Source organism: Mustelus asterias, chromosome 17 (genome assembly GCF_964213995.1).
Source record: "Mustelus asterias chromosome 17, sMusAst1.hap1.1, whole genome shotgun sequence".
Taxonomy (NCBI): domain Eukaryota; kingdom Metazoa; phylum Chordata; class Chondrichthyes; order Carcharhiniformes; family Triakidae; genus Mustelus; species Mustelus asterias.
Genome location: NC_135817.1, coordinates 21,210,575 through 21,231,731, shown reverse-complemented (window position 1 = coordinate 21,231,731; position 21,157 = coordinate 21,210,575). Strand labels below are relative to the sequence as shown.

Sequence of the window (21,157 nt, the reverse complement as noted above, 5' to 3'; positions counted from 1 at the left end):
ATCCTCAGCCCACTAGAGTGTACCACTGAAGGTCAATGGAAGCTGGAGGAACAGCACCTCATCTTCTGATTCGGCACTTTATATTTTTCTAGACCCAACATTGAGTTCAACAACTTCAGACCATGAGCTTTGTCCTCCAACTTGATTTTTTTTAACCCCAAGTGCCAGTCTGTATCGTGTTCTCATATTCTTGCCCTGAGAAAGTGCTGACCTTTATTCTGCTATAATACATTCTACTATTTTCCTTTCAGACAGCGTTGACCTTTATTCTGTTATTAACACCTACTCTAGACCAATGTTTTGTGTCTTTAATACTACCATTACCGCACTCTTTGCCTTTTATTCCATGACATCTTTGTCATTTAGTCACCCCTGCCTCCGATCCTATGCCTGCTCTTTTCTTTTGTTCCATCTCTCTGCCCCCATTGAAGTGTCCTATTGGACTAGAAACATTAACTCTGTCTATCTCTCCACATTTGCTGCCAGAACTGCTGAGGTTTTCCAACACTTACTGTTTTTTACACACTGCGTTTATGTTTGCTACCTCTGACCCCTCTGATCCAGCTTGACGGTTAGAAGGACTTATATTGAGCTTTTCATGACTGTAAGATATCCCAAGGTGCTTTCTGGCAGATGAAGTACTTTTGTATTGCTGTTGTAATTTATGTTATTTGTTCTTTGGGATGCGAATGCCTCTGATATTTATTGCCTATTCCTTCAGCAGCTGGTGGGTAGCTGCCTTCTTGAACTGCTGCAGTTCATGTGATGTAGGTTAACTGACAGTGCTGTCTGGAAAGAAGTTCCAGGATTTTGAACCAGTGTTGATGAAGGAACTATGGTATAGTTTCAAGTCAAGATGGTGTGTGAATTTGAGGGAACTTGCAGGTGGTTGTGCTCCCATGCATTGCTGCCCTTGTCCTTCTAGTTTTGAAGTCATGGATTTGGAAGATGCTGTTATAGGAGCTTTGCTGAGTTGCTGCACTGCATCTGGCAGATGGTATGCTAGGGGTAGACAAATGTTTTGGGCAAGTGACCACATCTGGGTATAAAAATTTCTGGGGGCCATAAATGCTCCAGAAGCTAACAAGTAAAATAAAGATAAAATTTAATACTAACAAATGCAAAACCCTTATTCTTATGACCATTATAATCATCAAATGATGCATTACAATAATTAAACCAAGTGTTTCTTCATTCCCTCTTGATTTAATGTGAATAAGGAATTGGGGTGCTGGTCAGTTAACTGGGATCAGTAGCAAGATTTATTGTATTTCATAGAATCATAGAAACCCTACAGTGCAGAAGGAGGCCATTCGGCCCATCGAGTCTGCACCGACCACAATACCACCCAGGCCCTACCCCCACATATTTACCCGCTAATCCCTCTAACCTACGCATCCCAGGACTCTAAGGGGCAATTTATAACCTGGCCAATTAACCTAACCTGCACATCTTTGGACTGTGGGAGGAAACCGGAGCACCCGGAGGAAACCCACGCAGACACGAGGAGAATGTGCAAACTCCACACAGACAGTGACCCGAGCCGGGAATCGAACCCGGGACCCTGGAGCTGTGAAGCAGCAGTGCTAACCACTGTGCTACCGTGCCGCCTTTCAGCAGAGAAAATGTTTGTTAGCACATAGCTGACCAGAGTGAAGATTTTTTGTGCCACCTTGCAAATATTTGGGAACTTGGATTCACTCAAGGAAGCCTAAAACCTGCCCTGTTTTTCTGGATTGTATTTTTCCTTGAAGGTGGCATCTTAATGTTAGAAATGTTCTGTTATGTCAGCCCTTTCTGTTGTATTCTTGAATTCTCGGGTCCTCAAATATACCTGCAGCTTTATGCTGATGAACAATTTCTGGGAAACTTGCTTCTTACTTTTTCATGAGTACAAGGTGTTAAAGGAACAGTAGATTACAGCCAGAAAAGATTAAATGAAGCCAGAACAAAAAACAAAGAACAGTACAGCACAGGAAACAGGCCCTTCGGCCCTCCAAGCCTGTGCCGCTCCTTGGTCCAACTAGACCAATTGTTTGTATCCCTCCATTCCCAGGCTGCTCATGTGACTATCCAGGTAAGTCTTAAACGATGTCAGCGTGTCTGCCTCCACCACCCTACTTGGCAGCGCATTCCAGGCCCCCACCACCCTCTGTGTAAAAAACACTTCCCTCTAATATCTGAGTTATACTTCGCCCCTCTCACCTTCAGCTCCTGATCGTCACTTCTGATCTGGGAAAAAGCTTCCCACCGTTCTATCCCCTTCATAATCTTGTACACCTCTATTAGATCTCCTCTCATTCTCCGTCTTTCCAGGGAGAACAACCCCAGTTTACCCAATCTCTCCTCATAGCTAAGACCCTCCATACCAGGCAACATCCTGGTAAACCTTCTCTGCACTCTCTTGAACGCCTCCATGTCCTTCTGGTAGTGCGGCGACCAGAACTGGACGCAGTACTCCAAATGTGGCCTAACCAGCATTCTATACAGCTGCATCATCAGACTCCAGCTTTTATACTCTATACCCCGTCCTATAAAAGCAAGCATACCATATGCCTTCTTCACCACCTTCTCCACCTGTGATGCCACCTTCAAGGATTAGTGGACTTGCACACCTAGGTCCCTCTGTGTTTCTATACTCTTGATGGCTCTGCCATTTATTGTATAACTCCTCCATACATTATTTCTTCCAAAATGCATCACTTCGCATTTATCTGGATTAAATTCCATCTGCCACCTCTCCGCCCAATTTTCCAGCCTATCTATATCCTGCTGTATTGCCCGACAATGCTCATCGCTATCCGCAAGTCCAGCCATCTTCGTGTCATCTGCAAACTTGCTGATAACACCAGTTACACCTTCTTCCAAATCATTTATAAACATCACAAATAGCAGAGGTCCCAGTACAGAGCCCTGCGGAACATCACTGGTCACAGACCTCCAGCCGGAAAAAGACCCTTTGACCACTACCCTCTGTCTCCTATGGCCAAGCCAGTTCTCCACCCATCTAGCCACCTCTCCTTGTATCCCATGAGCCTTAACCTTCTTAACCAACCTGCCATGTGGGACTTTGTCAAATGCCTTACTGAAATCCATATAGACGACATCCACGGCCCTTCCTTCGTCAACCGTTTTTGTCACTTGCTCAAAAAACTCCACCAAATTTGTAAGGCACGACCTCCCTCTTACAAAACCATGCTGTCTGTCACTAATGAGATTGTTCCGTTCTAAATGCACATACATCCTGTCTCTAAGAATCCTCTCCAACAACTTCCCTACCGCGGACGTCAAGCTCACTCGCCTATAATTTCCCGGGTTATCCCTGCTATCCTTCTTAAACAACGGGACCACATTCGCTATCCTCCAATCCTCAGGGACCTCACCTGTGTCCAAAGAAGCGACAAAGATTTCCGTCAGAGGCCCAGCAATTTCATCTCTCGTCTCCCTGAGCAGTCTAGGATAGATGCCATCAGGCCCTGGGGCTTTGTCAGTTTTAATGTTCCCTAAAAAACCTAACACTTCCTCCCTTGTAATGGAGATTTTCTCTAATGGGTGAACACCTCCCTCCGAGACACTCCCGGTTAACACGTCCCTCTCCTTCGTGAATACCGACGCAAAGTATTCATTTAGGATCTCCCCTAATCTCCTCCTTTGTCCCTGAGAGGTCCGATTTTCTCCCTGACAACTCTTTTGTTCCTAATGTATGAATAGAATGCCTTAGAATTCTCCTTAATCCTGCCTGCCAAGAACATCTCGTGACCTCTTTTTGCCCTTCTAACTCCCCGTTTGAGTTCTTTCCTGCTCTCTCTGTATTCCTCCAGAGCTCCATCTGTTTTCTGTTGCTTGGACTTAACGTACGCCTCCCTTTTCATTTTAATCAGATCCTCAATTTCCCTGGTTATCGACGGCTCTCAAATCCTACCTTTCCTATCTTTCCTTTTTACAGACACATGCCTGTCCTGCAGCCTTATCAATTGTTCCTTAAAAGACTCCCACATGCCAGACGTGGATTTAGCCTCGAGCATCCTCTCCCAATCAACGTCCACCAATTCCTGCCTAATCCGGCCATAGTAAGCCTTCCCCCAATTTAGCACCCTGCCCTTAGGACAGCACTCATCCTTGTCCATTACTATCGTAAAGTTAACAGAGTTGTGGTCACTATTTGCCACATGTTCCCCTACCGAAACTTTGACGACCTGACCGGGCTCATTTCCCAGAACTAGGTCCAGTATAGCCCCCTCTCTAGTCGGGCTATCTACATACTGTTCCAAAGAATCTTCCAGTATGCATTTTACAAATTCCTCCCCGTCCGGAACCCCAGCTCTAAGCACTTTCCAGTCTATACCAGAGAAATGAAAGTCCCCCACTACAACAACCGTATTTTTTCTGCACCTATCCAGAATCTCCTGACATATCCTTTCCTCCACTTCCCGTGGGCTGTTGCGTGGTCTGTAGTACACCCCCAGCATCATGACTGCACCCTTCCTATTTCTGAGTTCCACCCACAGTGACTCAGTACATGACCCCTCTAAGTTGCCTACCCTCTGCACCGCGGTAATATGCTCCTGAACTAATATCGCTACTCCCCCACCTTTTTTAGCCCCTCCTCTGTCTCGCCTAAAACACTTATACCCCAGAATATTCAGCTGCCAGTCCTGTCCTTTTAACCAAGTCTCTGTCACCGCAACCACATCCAAATTCCGCGTAAGCATTTAGGCCCTAGGTTCGTCTGTCTTACCCGTTACGCTCCTCGCATTGAAGCAGGTGCACTCAGACCTCCAGGCTCACTCAGATCATCCTCCTCCAGAGTGCTCCTCTTCTTAGCTAGCCTTGCCTGGCCTCCAGCTCAACCCCAGCCTCAGTAATTACTGACCTACTGTTTTGTTCCTCACCCCCCTGCCACACTAGTTTAAATCCTGCCGAAACACTCTAGCAAAACTCCCAGCCAGGATATTTGCTCCCTTCCAGTTAAGGTGTAACCCATCCTTTCTGTATCGTTGCAATCCTGACTTGAAGACTTCCCAGTTATCTATGAATTTAAAACCCTCCCTCTTGCACCAGTCCTTTAGCCATGCGTTCAACTGTAGAATCTCCCTGTTCCTAGCCTCACTTGCACTAGACACCGGGAGCAATCCAGAGATTGCTACCCTGGAGGCCTTACTTTTTAGCCTAGCATCCATCTCCCTGAATTTCTCTCGTATGACCCCCCCTGCTCTTCCTACCTACATCATTTTCACCAATGTGTATAATTACGTCCGTTTGACTACCGTCCTTTTTTAATATGCTTCCTACCCTCTTACCCTCGGAGACATCCAGTACCCCGGTACCAGGGAGGCAGACTACCATCCTGGATTCTCGCCCGCTCCCACAGAACCGCCTGTCCATGCCTCTAACCATTGCGTCCCCCACCACTATCGCTCTCCTAAACCCCTTCTTTCCCTTCCGGACCCCTGAGCCTTACTCCGTGCAGGTGATCTGGTCCTCGTGGCTTACCCCTGGAGGGTCATCCCCCTCCACAAAATTGACATTTAGGGGTGCAGTCAATCAGGTGACAGCTAAGACAGCATTTGACCTAATCAAGTATTGAATCTACATCTAATCTGAAAGATGGCAACTCTAGCAGTGCAGCATTCCCTCAGTTCTGCCCTGGAGAATTGTCCTTGATTTTTGTATTCAAGTCCTGGATTAGGTCTTCAAGCCGGAATCATCTGACTCGACGGAAAAGTGCCACTAACTGTACTGCAGCTGTCACAGGATTTCTATTTTTCCATTCACCCTTAAGAATGTGCACAAGTATTTAGAATGCACAGTTGCTAGGGTCCATCCACTGTGGTGGGAGAACTTGTTAAAGGGTTACTGAGGTTGCTTGTGGGGACCTCCTGTCATACCGTAAGATATAGGAGCCAAATTAGGCCATTCCGCCCATCAAGTCTGCTCTGCCATTCAATCAAGGCTGATATGATTCTCATCCCCATTCTCTTGCCTTCTCCTTGATCCCCTTATTGATCAAGAACCTATCTATCTCTGTCTTAAAGACACTGATGTGGTCTCCACAGCTTTCTGTGGCAATGAGTTCCACAGATTCACCACCCTCTGGCTGAAGAAATTCCTCCTCGTCTCAGTTTTAAAGGAGCGTCCCTTCACTCTAAGGTTGTGCCCTCGAGTTCTAATCTCTCCCACTAATGGAAACATCCTCTCTATGTCCACTCTATCTCGGCCTCTCAGTATACATGCCTTCGGACTTGCTGCAGTTATCGTAGCTTTCATGCTTTTGTATTTCAATCCCTTATCCACCACAGAATTGTCAATCAATTTTTTTTCCAGGCCGGAAAATCTGTTACCCTCTGTTTCTTTTGCCAACTCTCTTAAACCTGTCTTCTGGTTACTGACCCTCTGCTACCGGAGACCTTTTTTCCTTGTTCACCTAATCAATACCCTTGATGTTTTTGAGCACCTCTATTAAATTTATTCTTGATCTCTGTTCTGAGGGGAGGAACCCAACTTTGATGCATCAGCAACAGGTAGATTGGTGGAGGCAAGGTCAATTAGGTTCTTCCCTCTTGTGACAGGTGATGAGAGAACCAGCAAGCCTATTCTGGTGGATATTGCGTTGATGGCTTGGTCAGTCATGTTAGGAACATAGGAACAGGAGAAGGCCATTCAGTTGATAGAGCCTGCTCCACCTGTTGAGTCACTATTAGCAGGGAGTTTTCCGGTCCCGCCCACTGCTAGCGTTGTCCAATTCCACCAGGAGTCAATGGATTTTTGGCTGGGACACGATCTCCTCCATGTTACCCTCCATGGGCGGCACGGTAGCACAGTGGTTAGCACTGCTGCTTCACAGCTCCAGGGACCTGGGTTTGATTCCCGGCTTGGGTCACTGTCTGTGTGGAGTTTGCACATTCTCCTCGTGTCTGCGTGGGTTTCCTCCGGGTGCTCCGGTTTCCTCCCACAGTCCAAAGATGTGTGGGGTAGGTTGATTGGCCATGCTAAAAATTACCCTTAGTGTCCTGAGATGCGTTGGTTAGAGGGATTAGTGGGTAAAATATGTGGGGATATGGGGGTAGGGCTTGGGTGGGATTGTGGTCGGTGCAGACTCGATGGGTCGAATGGCCTCTTTCTGTACTGTAGGGTTTCTATGATTCTATGTTGGGGCCTGCCATAGCGAGGATGGAAAACTCTGGCCTTAGAGATGGACATTGAAGTCTCCCAGCCAGAGTGTCCTTACGACCCTCAGTAGTGCTTCCAAGTAGTGCTCAACATGAAGGAGGACTGATTCAGTTGAGTGATAGGTGCTAATTAGCAGGTGGTTTCATTTTACGTTTGACCTGATACAGTGAGATGTCATGGGGTCTGTATAATGTAAGAAAAGTGGCAGCTAATCTGCATGCAGCAAGATTTCAGAAGCAGCAGTGTGATAATGTCCAGGGCTGCAATTCTGCAGCTATTCACACTCCGCTGCTGTTGCCAGCGAGAACGGAGAATTTGGCACTCAGCCAAATCCCCATTCACTATAGAGGGACTGGAGAATCCCAGCTGCGGGCGAGGTCAGATGATCCAACTCCATCTATCTGTTTTGTGATGTTGATTGAGGGATAATTGCTGCTGCTCTTCAAAATGCTGTCACATCCACTTCAGAGAGCAAGCAAGATATTGATTTAACATTTCATCTGATAGTGCAGCAATCCCCAAGCGTCTACCTGGATTTATGTGCTGAAGTCAGTGGAGTATGTTTGAAACCTCAACCTTCTGTGGATCTGGAGTCGCATATAGGCCAAACTGGGTAATGATGGCAGGTTTCTTCCATGAAGGGCAGTAGGGAACCAGATAGTTTTTTTCTGATCGTTTCATGTCCCATCACTGAGACTAACTTTCAATTCCAGATTTTTTTATTAATTGGATTTGGTGGGATTTGAATTAGCCTGGGCCTCTGGATTACTAATCCACTGTTTGCTCCCAAATACGTAGTTTCAAAGTAAATGACGATCTTTTGATTTTATTTTTGATAATTTTGATTTTCATTTGTTATAGGAAACTAATGAAATCGTGGCTATCAAGAAGTTCAAGGACAGTGAAGGTATGTGCAACCTATAAGAATATTCACAAAGATCAAATTTTTGTACAACCAAGTGATTATGTGGAGCTCTGCAGCTGGTGATTACTACAAATCAAGTTGTTCACTGTAGAAAGTATTTCCTCTGTAATGTGACCAATTTTATAATTTTTATAATAATAACATAAAGCTTTATATTAATGACCATGTGGTAATAAAAGTCACTTCAATAATAATTGTTTCATGGTAATACTTTGCTTTATTCCCCACTATTGCGTGACTTCTCTTTTTAACATCACTCCCTAATTTGCAAGTGGAGTATAGACTGAATGTACATTTGATGCACGTTATAATCACTGTTCCATTTAAGGAGCGTGCTTTCTCTCCGTTGGCGGCTACAAAGATGAGGAGGAGCATGGCTGTTAGGAATTTGAAAATGAATGCAAATTTTAAAATCGAGGCCAGTGTAGGTCTGTAGGCACAAAGGTTATGGGTGAACAGGACTTCAGAATATAAGAAATATGAAAATAAGAAATAGGAGCAGGTGTTAGACATTTAGCTCCTCAGGCCTGCTCTGACATTCAGCAGGATCACGGCCCATCTCCTACCTCAACTGCACCTTCTTGCATGTTTCCTGTATCACAAATTTCCCTTAGTATCAAAAAATCTCTGATTCTCAGATTTGAACATATTCAAAAACTGCATTTATAGTGAGGATACGAGCAGCAGAGCTTTGTGTGAGCTTAAGTTTTTGGAGAGTGTAAAATGGAAAGCCAATCAGGTGAGCATTGGAATCATGAAGTGTAAAGGTTACAGATTGAACGCAACATACTCGAATCACAAACAGGAATCTTCACCTTAAATAAAGTCAATTACATTGGTTTGGGGGAAGAACTGGCTAATAGTTGGTCAGGTAAATAGTCTAAAAGATATGGCAGTAAATAAATGGGAAGCATTTAAAGAAACCATTCAAAATGTTCAACAAAAATACATGCCATTGAAAATCAAAAGCTCAGCATGAAAGATGTATATGTGGCCTACTCAGCAAGTTAAGGATAGAATGTTGGACCCTTGGAGGACGAGAGGGGGGAGTTAATAGTGGGAAATGAGGATATGGCTGAGTCTTTAAATAAGTTTTTTGTGTCGGTCTTCACGGTGGAGGACACAAATAGTTTGCCAAATATTAACGATAGAGGGTTGGCATCAGGAGAAATACTTAATACAATTAATGTTACCAGAGAGGCAGTGCTGGGTAGACTAATGGGACTGAAGGTGGACAAGTCCCCGGGTCCGGATGGAATGCATCCCAGGGTATTGAAAGAAATGTCAGAGGTAATAGTGGATGCGTTAGTGATTATTTATCAAAACTCGTTGCATTCTGGGGTAGTGCCGGTTGATTGGAAAACGGCTAATGTTACGCCGCTGTTTAAAAAAGGAAGGAGACAAAAGGCGGGTAACTATAGGCCGGTCAGCTTAACGTCTGTAGTAGGGAAAATGCTGAAATCCATTATTAAAGAGGAGATAGCAGGGCATCTGGATAGAAATGGTTCGATCAATCAGACGCAGCATGGATTCATGAGGGGAAAGTCGTGCTTGACGAACATGTTGGATTTTTATGAAGATGTGACTAGGGCGGTTGATGGAGGAGAACCGGTGGATGCGGTGTTTTTGGATTTCCAAAAGGCGTTTGATAAGGTGCCCCATAAAAGGCTGCTGAAGAAGATTAGGGCACACGGAGTTGGGGGTAGTGTGTTAAAGTGGATTGGGGACTGGCTATCCGACAGGAAGCAAAGAGTCGGAATAAATGGGTGGAGGAAGGTAACTAGTGGCGTGCCGCAGGGATCGGTACTCGGGCCGCAACTATTTACCATTTATATAGATGATCTGGAGGAGGGGACGGAGTGTAGGGTAACGAAGTTTGCAGACGACACAAAGATAAGTGGAAAAGTGAATCGTGTGGAGGACGGAGAAGATCTGCAGAGAGATTTGGACAGGCTGAGTGAGTGGGCGAGGATATGGCAAATGGAGTATAACGTTGATAAATGTGAGGTTATACACTTTGGAGGAAATAATAACAAATGGGATTACTATCTCAATGGAAACAAATTAAAACATGCTGCCGTGCAAAGGGACCTGGGGGTCCTTGTGCATGAGACGCAAAAGCCCAGTCTGCAGGTACAACAGGTGATCAAGAAGGCAAATGGGATGTTGGCCTATATTGCGAGGGGGATAGAATATAAAAGCAGGGATGTCTTGATGCACCTGTACAGGGCATTGGTGAGGCCGCAGCTGGAATATTGTGTGCAGTATTGGTCCCCTTATATGAGGAAGGATATATTGGCATTGGAGGGAGTGCAGAGAAGGTTCACCAGGTTGATACCGGAGATGAGGGGTTTGGATTATGAGGAGAGGCTGAGGAGATTGGGTTTGTACTCGTTGGAGTTTAGAAGGATGAGGGGGGATCTTATGGAGACTTATAAGATAATGCGGGGGCTGGATAGGGTGGAGGCGGAGAGATTCTTTCCACTTAGTAAGGAAGTTAAAACTAGAGGACACAGCCTCAAAATAAAGGGGGGTCGGTTTAAGACAGAGTTGAGGAGGAACTTCTTCTCCCAGAGGGTGGTGAATCTCTGGAATTCTCTGCCCACTGAGGTGGTGGAGGCTACCTCGCTGAATATGTTTAAAGCGCGGATGGATGGATTCCTGATCGGTAAGGGAATTAAGGGTTATGGGGATCAGGCGGGTAAGTGGTACTGATCCACGTCAGATCAGCCATGATCTTATTGAATGGCGGGGCAGGCTCGAGGGGCTAGATGGCCTACTCCTGCTCCTATTTCTTATGTACTTATGTTCTTATTAGATTAAACGATAAGGCTTATAATGTAGCAAAGAAGAAGCAAGTTTGAGGACTGGGAGTGTTTTAGAACACAGTAAGAAGTTTAACAACACCAGGTTAAAGTCCAACAGGTTTATTTGGTAGCAAAAGCCACACAAGCTTTCGAGGCTCTGAGCCCCTTCTTCAGGTGAGTGGGAATTCTGTTCACAAACAGAACTTATAAGACACAGACTCAATTTACATGAATAATGGTTGGAATGCGAATACTTACAACTAATCCAGTCTTTAAGAAACAAAACAATGGGAGTGGAGAGAGCATCAAGACAGGCTAAAAAGATGTGTATTGTCTCCAGACAAGACAGCCAGTGAAACTCTGCAGGTCCACGCAACTGTGGGAGTTACAAATAGTGTGACATAAATTCTGATTCTAGGATCGCATGATAAAGACTCAGGAGGAAAAAAGCAGAAATATTTATGTGAAATAGTGTGACATAAACCCAATATCCCGGTTGAGGCCGTCCTTGTGTGTGCGGAACTTGGCTATCAGTTTCTGCTCCGCGACTCTGCGCTGTCGTGTGTCGCGAAGGCCGCCTTGGAGAACGCTTACCCGAATATCAGAGGCCGAATGCCCGTGACCGCTGAAGTGCTCCCCAACAGGAAGAGAACAGTCTTGCCTGGTGATTGTCGAGCGGTGTTCATTCATCCGTTGTCGCAGCGTCTGCATAGTTTCCCCAATGTACCATGCCTCGGGACATCCTTTCTTGCAGCGTATCAGGTAGACAACGTTGGCCGAGTTGCAAGAGTATGTACCGTGTACCTGGTGGATGGTGTTCTCACGTGAGATGATGGCATCTGTGTCGATGATCCGGCACGTCTTGCAGAGGTTGCTGTGGCAGGGTTGTGTGGTGTCTTGGTCACTGTTCTCCTGAAGGCTGCGTAGTTTGCTGCGGACAATGGTCTGTTTGAGGTTGTGCGGTTGTTTGAAGGCAAGAAGTGGGGGTGTGGGGATGGCCTTGGCGAGATGTTCGTCTTCATCAATGACATGTTGAAGGCTCCGGAGGAGATGCCGTAGCTTCTCCGCTCCGGGGAAGTACTGGACAACGAAGGGTACTCTGTCCACTGTGTCCCGTGTTTGTCTTCTGAGGAGGTCGGTGCGGTGCAGTGTTTTAGAAACCAGCAAGGGATCATCAAAAAGTTGATAAAAAGGGAGATATGAGTGTAAACAGCCATGAATATAAAAACAGATTGTTACAGCTTTTACAAGTATATGAAAAGAAAGAGAATAGCCAAAGTAAATATTGGTTTCTTAAAAGCAGAGACCAGAGAAATTATTATGGGGAATGAGGAAATGACAAATACATTAAACAAATATTTTGTATCTGTCTTCCCAGTGGAAGATAGCAGTTGCAAAGCAGAAATGAGAGGGTAACATAGGTGACATCAATGACAGGTGGTGTGCCTCAAGGATCAGTGTTGGGACCGCAATTGTTCACAATTTATATAGATGATTTGGAGTTGGGGACCAAGTGTAGTGTGTCAAAATTTGCAGATGAAACTAAAATGAGTGGCAGAGCAAAGTGTGCAGAGAGCACTGAAAGTCTGCAAAGCAGATGGAGCGCAATATTGGTAAATGTGAGGTCACCCATTTTGGTAGGAATAACAGCAAAATGGACTATTATTTAAATGGTAAAAAATTGCAGCATGCTGCTGTGCAGAGGGACATGGGTGTCCTTGTGCATGAATCACAAAAAGTTGATTTGTAGGCGCCAACTTGGACTCACCTGCTGTCACTCTTTGCTACTGACTATTTAGTGGAGCTGCGGGACTTGGCAGGCCTGGGGTTGCGGGAGAGCACAGTAAGAAGTTTAACAACACCAGGTTAAAGTCCAACAGGTTTATTTGGTAGCAAAAGCCACACAAGCTTTCGGAGCTCCAAGCCACTTCTTCAGGTGAGTGGGAATTCTGTTCACAAACAGGGCATATAAAGACACAAACTCAATTTACATGAATAATGGTTGGAATGCGAATACTTACAGCTAATCAAGTCTTTAAGAAACAAAACAACGTGAGTGGAGAGAGCATCAAGACAGGCTAAATGGGGGAGAGAGCAGAAGAGATCAAGACTCCACAGGATTTGGCAGCCCCTGGGCTGGGAGAGGAGCAGTGGAGCCTGTGAATTTGGGTTCTGCAAGCGGCATGGGTGGGCAAAGGAGGGAGCAACATTATTGAGTCAGAATTTTGGTTGTGTGAATTGTCATATTAGCCCTTTGGTGTAGTAGACAGAATTATCTCTGGTTAGAATTCTAATGTTGAATTTTCTAGGAGAAGCTGAATGTCTATAACCTTGAATAGCTAGCTTTTACTTATAACGTGCATACATGCAGTTAATTTCTCTGTCATTTGTGTCATCTTAGTGGAGTTTATGTTGCCACTCAGTGTGTGTAGTTCACTGTATAATAGTGGTCCCTGTCAATGACATGTATGGGAGCAGGCATTCAGCTACCTATCCAAGCATGATAGCCTTCTGGCATTTTTGTGTACCACTGGCACAAGCAGGTGTGAACTTGCTGTTCTGTTTATTTTCATCCAAGCAACAAGCTCCCAGCCACCAGGGATGTGCTGACAGTCTCCATACTGCATTCTGCAATTTTGCTGGAACTCTTAGCATGCTGGGAATTGTAGTCCTGGACTTCTGCCTAGAAAACCACCAGAACAAATTCCCTCACACTTTCCCCCAATAGCTTTATAGTTTCTTTGCCAGTGTGAATCATCATCATTTAAAAAAAATAGCTTTTTACACACTGCAGGTAACCTTTTTATTTTTTCACAATTACACCTATTGTATTTAAGAGTTACAGAGTTCAGCCAAATCAAAACAAGTGAACGTAACAAGCAGGATTTAAACATCATTGAATAGTCATAACTTAGAGCCGCCCCTTTTACTTACACCCTTTTTCTAACTCTGCATAGAATTTTCAGTTAAGTCCACAGCCAAATCGTCAGCCTCTTGAGTTGTAGATCTAAGTCCATTTTTAAGCTCATTTTCTAAACTCAAATGTGTTAAGTTCTCGCTTTGAGAGAATAAGTTCAAAATGAGCAATGGGCATCATGGTGGCACAGTGGTTAGCACTGGTGCCTCATAGCGCCAGGGACCCGGGTTCAATTCCAGCCTCGGATCTCTGTCTGTGTAGAGTTTGCACTTTCTCCCCGTGTCTGCGTGGGTTTCCTCCGGGTGCTCCAGTTTCCTCCCACAGTCTAAAGATGTGCGGCTTAGGTTGATTGGCCATGCTAAATTGACCCGAGTGTCAAGGGGATTAGCAGGGTAAATGAGGGCTAAGAGAATAGAACATAAGAACTGGGAGCAGGAGTAGGCCATCCGGCCCCTCGAGCCTGTTCTGCCATTCAATAAGATCATGGCTGATCTTTTTGTGGACTCAGCTCCACTTACTCGCCAGCTCACCATAACCCTTAATTCCTTTACCGTTCAAAAATGTGTCTATCCTTGCCTTAAAAACATTCAATGAGGCAGCCTCAACTGCTTCACTGGGCAGGGAATTCCACAAATTCACAACCCTTTGTGTGAAGAAGTTCCTCCTCAACTCAGTCCTAAATCTGCTCCCCCGTATTTTGAGGCTATGCCCCCTAGTTCTAGTTTCATCCGCCAGTGGAAACAACTTCCCTGCTTCTATCTTATCTATTCCCTTCATAATCTTATATGTTTCTATAAGATCTCCCTTCATTCTTCTAAATTCCAATGAGTATAGCCCCAGTCTACTCAGTCTCTCCTCATAAGCCAACCCTCTCAACTCCGGAACCAACCTAGTGAATCTCTTCTGCACCCCCTCCAGTGCCAGTATATCCTTTCTCAAGTAAGGAGACCAAAACTGTACACAGTACTCCAGGTGTGGCCTCACCAGCACCTTATACAGCTGCAACATAATCTCTCTGTTTTTAAACTCCATCCCTCTAACAATGAAGGACAAAATTCCATTTGCCTTCTTAATTACCTGCTGCACCTGCAAACCAACTCCTTGAGATTCCTGCCCAAGGACACCCAGGTCCCTCTGCACAGCAGCAGGCTGCAATTTTTTACCATTTAAATAATAGTCCATTTTGCTGTTATTCCTACCAAAATGGATGACCTCACATTTACCAATATTGTACTCCATCTGCCAGACCCTCGCCCACTCACTTAGATTATCTATATCCCTTTGCAGACTTTCAGCGTCCTCTGCACACTTTGCTCTTCCACCTTAGTGTCATCTGTGAATTTTGACACACTATCCTTGGTCCCCAACTCCAAATTAGCCATGTAAATCGTAAACAATTGCGGTCCCAACACTGATCCCTGAGGCACACCACTAGTCACTGATCGCCAACCAGAAAAACACCCATTTACTCCCACTCTTTGCTTTCTGTTAGTTAACCAATCCTCTATCCATGCTAATACATTACCCGTAACACCGTGCACCTTTATCTGATGTAGCAGTCTTTGGTGCGGCACCTTGTCAAATGCCTTCTGGAAATCCAGATACGCCACATCCACAGGTTCCCCATTGTCCACTGCACATGTAATGTTCTCAAAGAATTCCACCAAATTAGTCAAACATGACCTGCCCTTCATGAACCCATGCTGCATCTTACCAATGGGACAATTTATATCCAGATGTCTCGCTATTTCTTCCTTGATGATAGATTCAAGCATTTTCCCTACTACAGAAGTTAAGCTAACCGGCCTATAGTTACCTGCCTTTTGTCTACCTTTTTTAAACAGTGGCATCGCATTTGCTGTTTTCCAATCTGCGGGAACCACCCCAGAGTCCAGCCAATTTTGGTAAATTACCACTAGTGCATTTGCTATTTCTCCCACCATCTCTTTTAGTATTGGGTGTGAATGTCGTCGGTACAGGCCAAATGGCCTCTTTCTGTACTGTAGTGATTCTATGAATGTATGCCAACGACTCGTTCCCTCTATGGTCAAAATTCTTTTTGGCTGTTCCAATAGTCGTTGGGATGCTTTTTAACATCACACAAAAGGGTTTGATATTCCTGTTTGGTTTGATCTTTCAACATTTTAAAATGTTCTCCTGATCCCATTCGGAATTAGTCTCATTCTTTTTGAAGGCTGACAACAGATTCCTCATTCTGGACTTTTCTTTTCTAGCAGTTCAAGTCTTCCACACAATTCATGAACGATGTTATTCTAATCCTCTCTGGGTTTCACTTGGTCTTTCGTGAACTGTCCACTTGCCAGGATTCCTGCTGCTGTATCCTGCGTCCTATCATTGGCAAGCACTCCTGATTTGGTGTCAAACTCTTGAGTCATTTTGAGGTCTTAGTTTTTCCCATTGGAAATTTTTTATTTGGAAATTTGGCAGAACCCTTAAACAAGCCTGTTAATTTCACATAGGTGTTCTCTTTATCTTGGAATCTTTTCTCCAGGGTTGCTGACTGCTCCGTAGACTCTTCAATCTACTCATTAGATCCTTAATCTGTTTGTCAAAACTTTTTTTAACAGCTTTTAAAGTCAGGACCTGCTCTTTCATGCCGCACATCTCAAACTTATTGTTCTTAAGGTTACATTGAAGTTCAAGAACTTCATTGCTCTGTTCAGTGAAGCTCCGGTAGTTTGTCAGTCTTGCTTTCTAATTCTGCATTCAACCAACTGTTCTGATACATCTGTAATCCCTTGTCCTATCCAACGTGCTTTTCGCAATACTTAATAGAAACCTCTGATATTTGAAAGTTCATCAAATTTTAGTTGAAAATCTGTCTTTGTTGAATTTGCTTCCACAAACTTTTGGTTTAGATGTTTCAAATACTCATTCAAGTGTTTGACTTCCTGTGACTCCTCATGTTCTCACCAGTTTACATTTCACATTTTATAGTACATCTTTTGTGTATGAAATTTGGTTCTCAAAACTTTGATCAGTTTTTCCTTCAAGTGATTTGGAAAATTCAGTGCGATTGTGTAACTGCTCCAACCCAGTGGCCGCAATTTATTGTTGGTGCCTGACAACTCATTGCACCTTCTGAAGGTAAATAAGGAACTTAATTTACTCAGTTATTTTGTAAAGCAACTCTGTATCAAGGTTCATAAATCCCATAAATACTCCATATTAATACATCTTTCATCAAACCATCTGGAACTCAAATTCTAACATCAGCCACCTGACTGAACTGCCCCAGTGTCTTTCAAAATATTAATTAGTTTGGCTTGTTTGTTGTAGGAGTAATTACGTTTTAAAATTTATTTTTACTTTTAAAGTTCAAATATTTGCTTTTCAGTTTCTATCTCGATCTGCTTCATCTACAACTGAATTTTAGCCACTCAAGCTGTGTTCCACTTGGGTCAGGCTTGTTTTCTTCCAATCCCAGATGTTGTGCTATTGCTTTAATTGTGCCTGTTTTTCCAGCCCTTGCTTTTAACTTGAACTCCAATTTTACTACTCCTAACCTTAGTTCATTGTTGCAAATCCTTCTGGGATGAATCGTCCTTCATCAAAAAAAAAGCACTGATAAAGGCATCAGTGTATTTCAATAAGTATAATAAAATGTCCCGTGAGATCTGGTTCCTTAGCAAGTATTAACACTGATATCCATCTGTGGATTCAAAATTCCACAAAGGGCCCCCAATTTGTTATGATCTCAGGTGAAATGCCCAAGAGTTTCTTCGTTATTCTTTCACGGATGTGGGCTTCACTGGCAAGATTGGTATTTGTTGTCAGTCTGTCATTACACTTGAACTGTGTGGCTTGGTAGACCATTTCAGAGGGCATTTAAGTGTTAATTCAATTGTTGTGGGTCTGGAGTCACTTGTAGTGTTATGTAGTGGCACACCAGGCATCATCAAGATACTTCAGGCTTTGTTAGAAACAAAAGGTATTTATTGAATACTCAAAACTTCGGACAGGAATTTACAGCCCTAGGCTGCCAGTCTTTACATACTTACTACATGGCTTCCAGATGTATTCTGCCTGAGAGAGAACTTCATCCTCTGGGGTGACCTCGTGGTCCCCATTGGTCCCTCAAGCCAAATGACTTTCTTCTGCTGTGCTGTCTTAGACAGACACCACAATATCCTTCTCCCTTTAACTTTTTTATACAATCTTCAAAATTGATTTTCTCAAACTCACATTATAAATAAACATTATACAAACAAATGAGACATTTGTAAATCAACATAGTGGTGGTTATTCAATGATGAAATTTTGAGGCTTGCATTTAACTAGTAGGCTTCAACTATGCACAGTTCCAAATTTGGTCTTGCATGGGTCTCTTCCATACAGCCTTGCGGATTTCCGAGTTCTGTCACAGACCAATCTTCCGTTGATCCTTTTCTCTTTCAGCCCCTTACCCTACAATGCATGCAGGTACCATCATCATAATACAGCAAAGTCTTCTGTCCTGACAGCTCATTCACAAACTCAGTCTGTCACTTGTGAAAGAAATGGTCATGCTACTCTACTTCTGGTACTTAAGTTATGTGATAAACTTCCTTCTCTTTCTATCATTTCTATTCAGCATCTTTTCCATCGACCATGTTACCATATTAGTTCTTGTGCATTTCTATTAATGTGACAATTTCAGCAATGTTGCCTGGTATGGAGGGTCTTAGCTATGAGGAGAGATTGGGTAGACTGGGGTTGTTCTCCTTGGAAAGACGGAGAATGAGGGGAGATCTAATAGAGGTATACAAGATTATGAAGGGTATAGATAGGGTGAACAGTGGGAAGCTTTTTCCCAGGTCGGAGGTGACGATCACGAGGGGTCACGGGCTCAAGCTGAGAGGGGCGAAGTATAACTCAGACATCAGAGGGACGTTTTTTACACAGAGGGTGGTGGGGGCCTGGAATGCGCTGCCAAGTAGGGTGGTGGAGGCAGGCACGCTGACATCGTTTAAGACTTACCTGGATAGTCACATGAGCAGCCTGGGAATGGAGGGATACAAACGATTGGTCTAGTTGGACCAAGGAGCGGCACAGGCTTGGAGGGCCGAAGGCCTGTTTCCTGTGCTGTACTGTTCTTTGTTCTTTGAAGGGGGGGAGGTTTAACACAGATATCAGAAGGACATATTTCACACAGAGGGTCGTGGGGGCCTGGAATGTGTTGCCGGGCAAGGTGGTGGAGGCGGACACACTGGGAACGTTTAAGACTTATCTAGACAGCTATATGACCGGAGTGGGAATGGAGGGATACAAAAGAGTGGTCTAGTTTGGACCAGGGAGCGGCGCGGGCTAATTGTTCCTTGTTTCTCGTTTCAAGGCTTCATTCTATGATCATCTTGCTGGTGCCAGTACAGAGCGAGACTGCGGATAGTTGGGAACCTGTCTCGGGGGCAGGGAATTCATATGGTGTTCATGGAAGTGGAAATGACTAGGGTTGGGAAGCATTTTCCGATCAGGGCCATTGTGATCTCCTGGACTCGTTTCGATCGCCTCAGGGGGTCGGAGAGGAATTTCCCAGATTTTTTTTTTCCCCATATTGGCCCTGGGGTTTTTCACTCTGGGTTTTCGCCTCTCCCTGGGGATCACATGGTCTGGAATAGGGGGGTGGGGGTGAGTTAATAGGTTGTAATGAACAAAGCATCGTAGCTGTGAGGGACAGCTCGGTGGATAGGATATTGGTGTGTGGATAGGCTGGAAAGTTGGGCGGGGATTCGGGATTCGGTCCTGGACCGGGGGGCGGCGCGGGCTTGGAGGGCCGGGGGGCCTGTTCCTGTGCTGTATTGTTCTTTGTTCTTCTTTGTTCTTCTTTGTGTGAATCTATAAGGATTGAACGAGGGATGAGAGGGATATGGAAATAATGAAGGAAACATTGAGATTGGGCTGAGTTGGGTCAGATATGACTTATCCCTCTAAATGTCGTGGTTGAGGATGTTCTCGGTTCATTGAGAAAGAAATTCAATTGCACACCAATCTAAGACGGGGTTTCTTGGCAGAGTCTTTGGGGCAGTGGAATAGCGGGGTTCTGTTTAATCTGCCAACACACAAGAAATAGGAGCAGGAGTAGACTTGTCGAGTCTCTTGCACCATTCAACATGTTCATGGGGATCTTGGGCCTGCTTACCGCAATCCTTGATTCCCTAACAATCTGTCTATTCCAGCCTTCAATTCATTCACCGAGAGCATCCACAACTCTCCAGGGTAGAGAATTCCAAAGATTCACAACCCTTTGAGTGACAACATTCACTCGGCGGCACGGTGGTTAGCACTGCTGCTTCACAGCTCCGGGAACCTGGGTTCGGTTCCCGGCTTGGGTCGCTGTCTGTGTGGAGTTTGCACGTTCTTGTGTCTGCGTGGGTTTCCTCCGGGTGCTCCGGTTTCCTCCCGCGGTCCGGGGATGTGCGGGTTGGGTTGATTGGCCATGCTAAAAATTGCCCCTTAGTGTCCCGGGATGTGTAGGTTAGAGGGATTAGTGGGTAAATTTGTGGGGATATAGGGGTAGGGCCTGGGTGGGATTGTGGTCGGTGCAGACTCGATGGGCCAAATGGCCTCTTTCTGCACTGTAGGACTTCTATGATTCCTCTTCCTCTCAGTCCTAAATGATCACCCACCTGATCATGAAACTGTTTCCAATCTTGTTTTGACATCTAATCTCATTTTTCTTCTCTGCCTGATCTGCTGCTTTTTTTTCTTCACTCATTCTTCTTCAGCTGTGGCTTGTCTTACGTTCTGACTGATTACAGCTTTATTGTTTGCTTGTAGTTCTTGGCTAAAACTTTCAAGGAACTTCTTGAAGTTCCATGTGGGTGACAATGGAATGTAAACAAAGGGAAAATGAATGTAATTTCTTTCAGAAGTATTTGCACTTCACTATTGATCATAAAATGTGCAATAATTACTGATTTATTGCAACAAAGAAATTCCGACCTTTTTGTCTTCTGCCACTAATTTTCAGACCATTTTAACTCTGGTCACTCTCACCCCTGAAACTTGTAAATGTTGATATTCAGAGAGAATTGAATATACTCATACAAGAAACACAAAAAACTTTGCATGCAGGTACAGCAAGCAATTAGGAAGGCAAATAACATGCTGGCCTTTATTGCGAGGGGTTTGGTATACAAGAATAAATATGTCTTGCTACAATTGTACAGGGCTTCATTGAGACATTGTGTGCAGTTTTGGTCCCTATATTTAAGGAACGGTGTGCTTGTATTAGAGGTAGGACAGTGAAGATCCACTGGATTGGTTCCAGAGATGAGATTTTTCTACGATGAGATATTTATGCCCTCTGGAGTTTAGAAGAATGAGAGGTGATTTTAT

General features: G+C 44.4%; 1 protein-coding gene across 3 annotated transcripts in view; it reads left to right on the top strand.

Moving 5' to 3' along the window:
• The window catches only part of LOC144506360 (cyclin-dependent kinase-like 5), a 206,086-nt gene that overhangs the window by 75,573 nt on the left and 109,356 nt on the right, over positions 1–21,157 (top strand). For all 3 annotated transcript variants that reach the window (XM_078232370.1, XM_078232368.1, XM_078232369.1), the window contains exon 4: positions 8,032–8,077. In XM_078232370.1, coding sequence (XP_078088496.1) covers positions 8,032–8,077 — 46 coding nt within the window. The remainder of the gene's footprint in view (positions 1–8,031; positions 8,078–21,157) is intronic.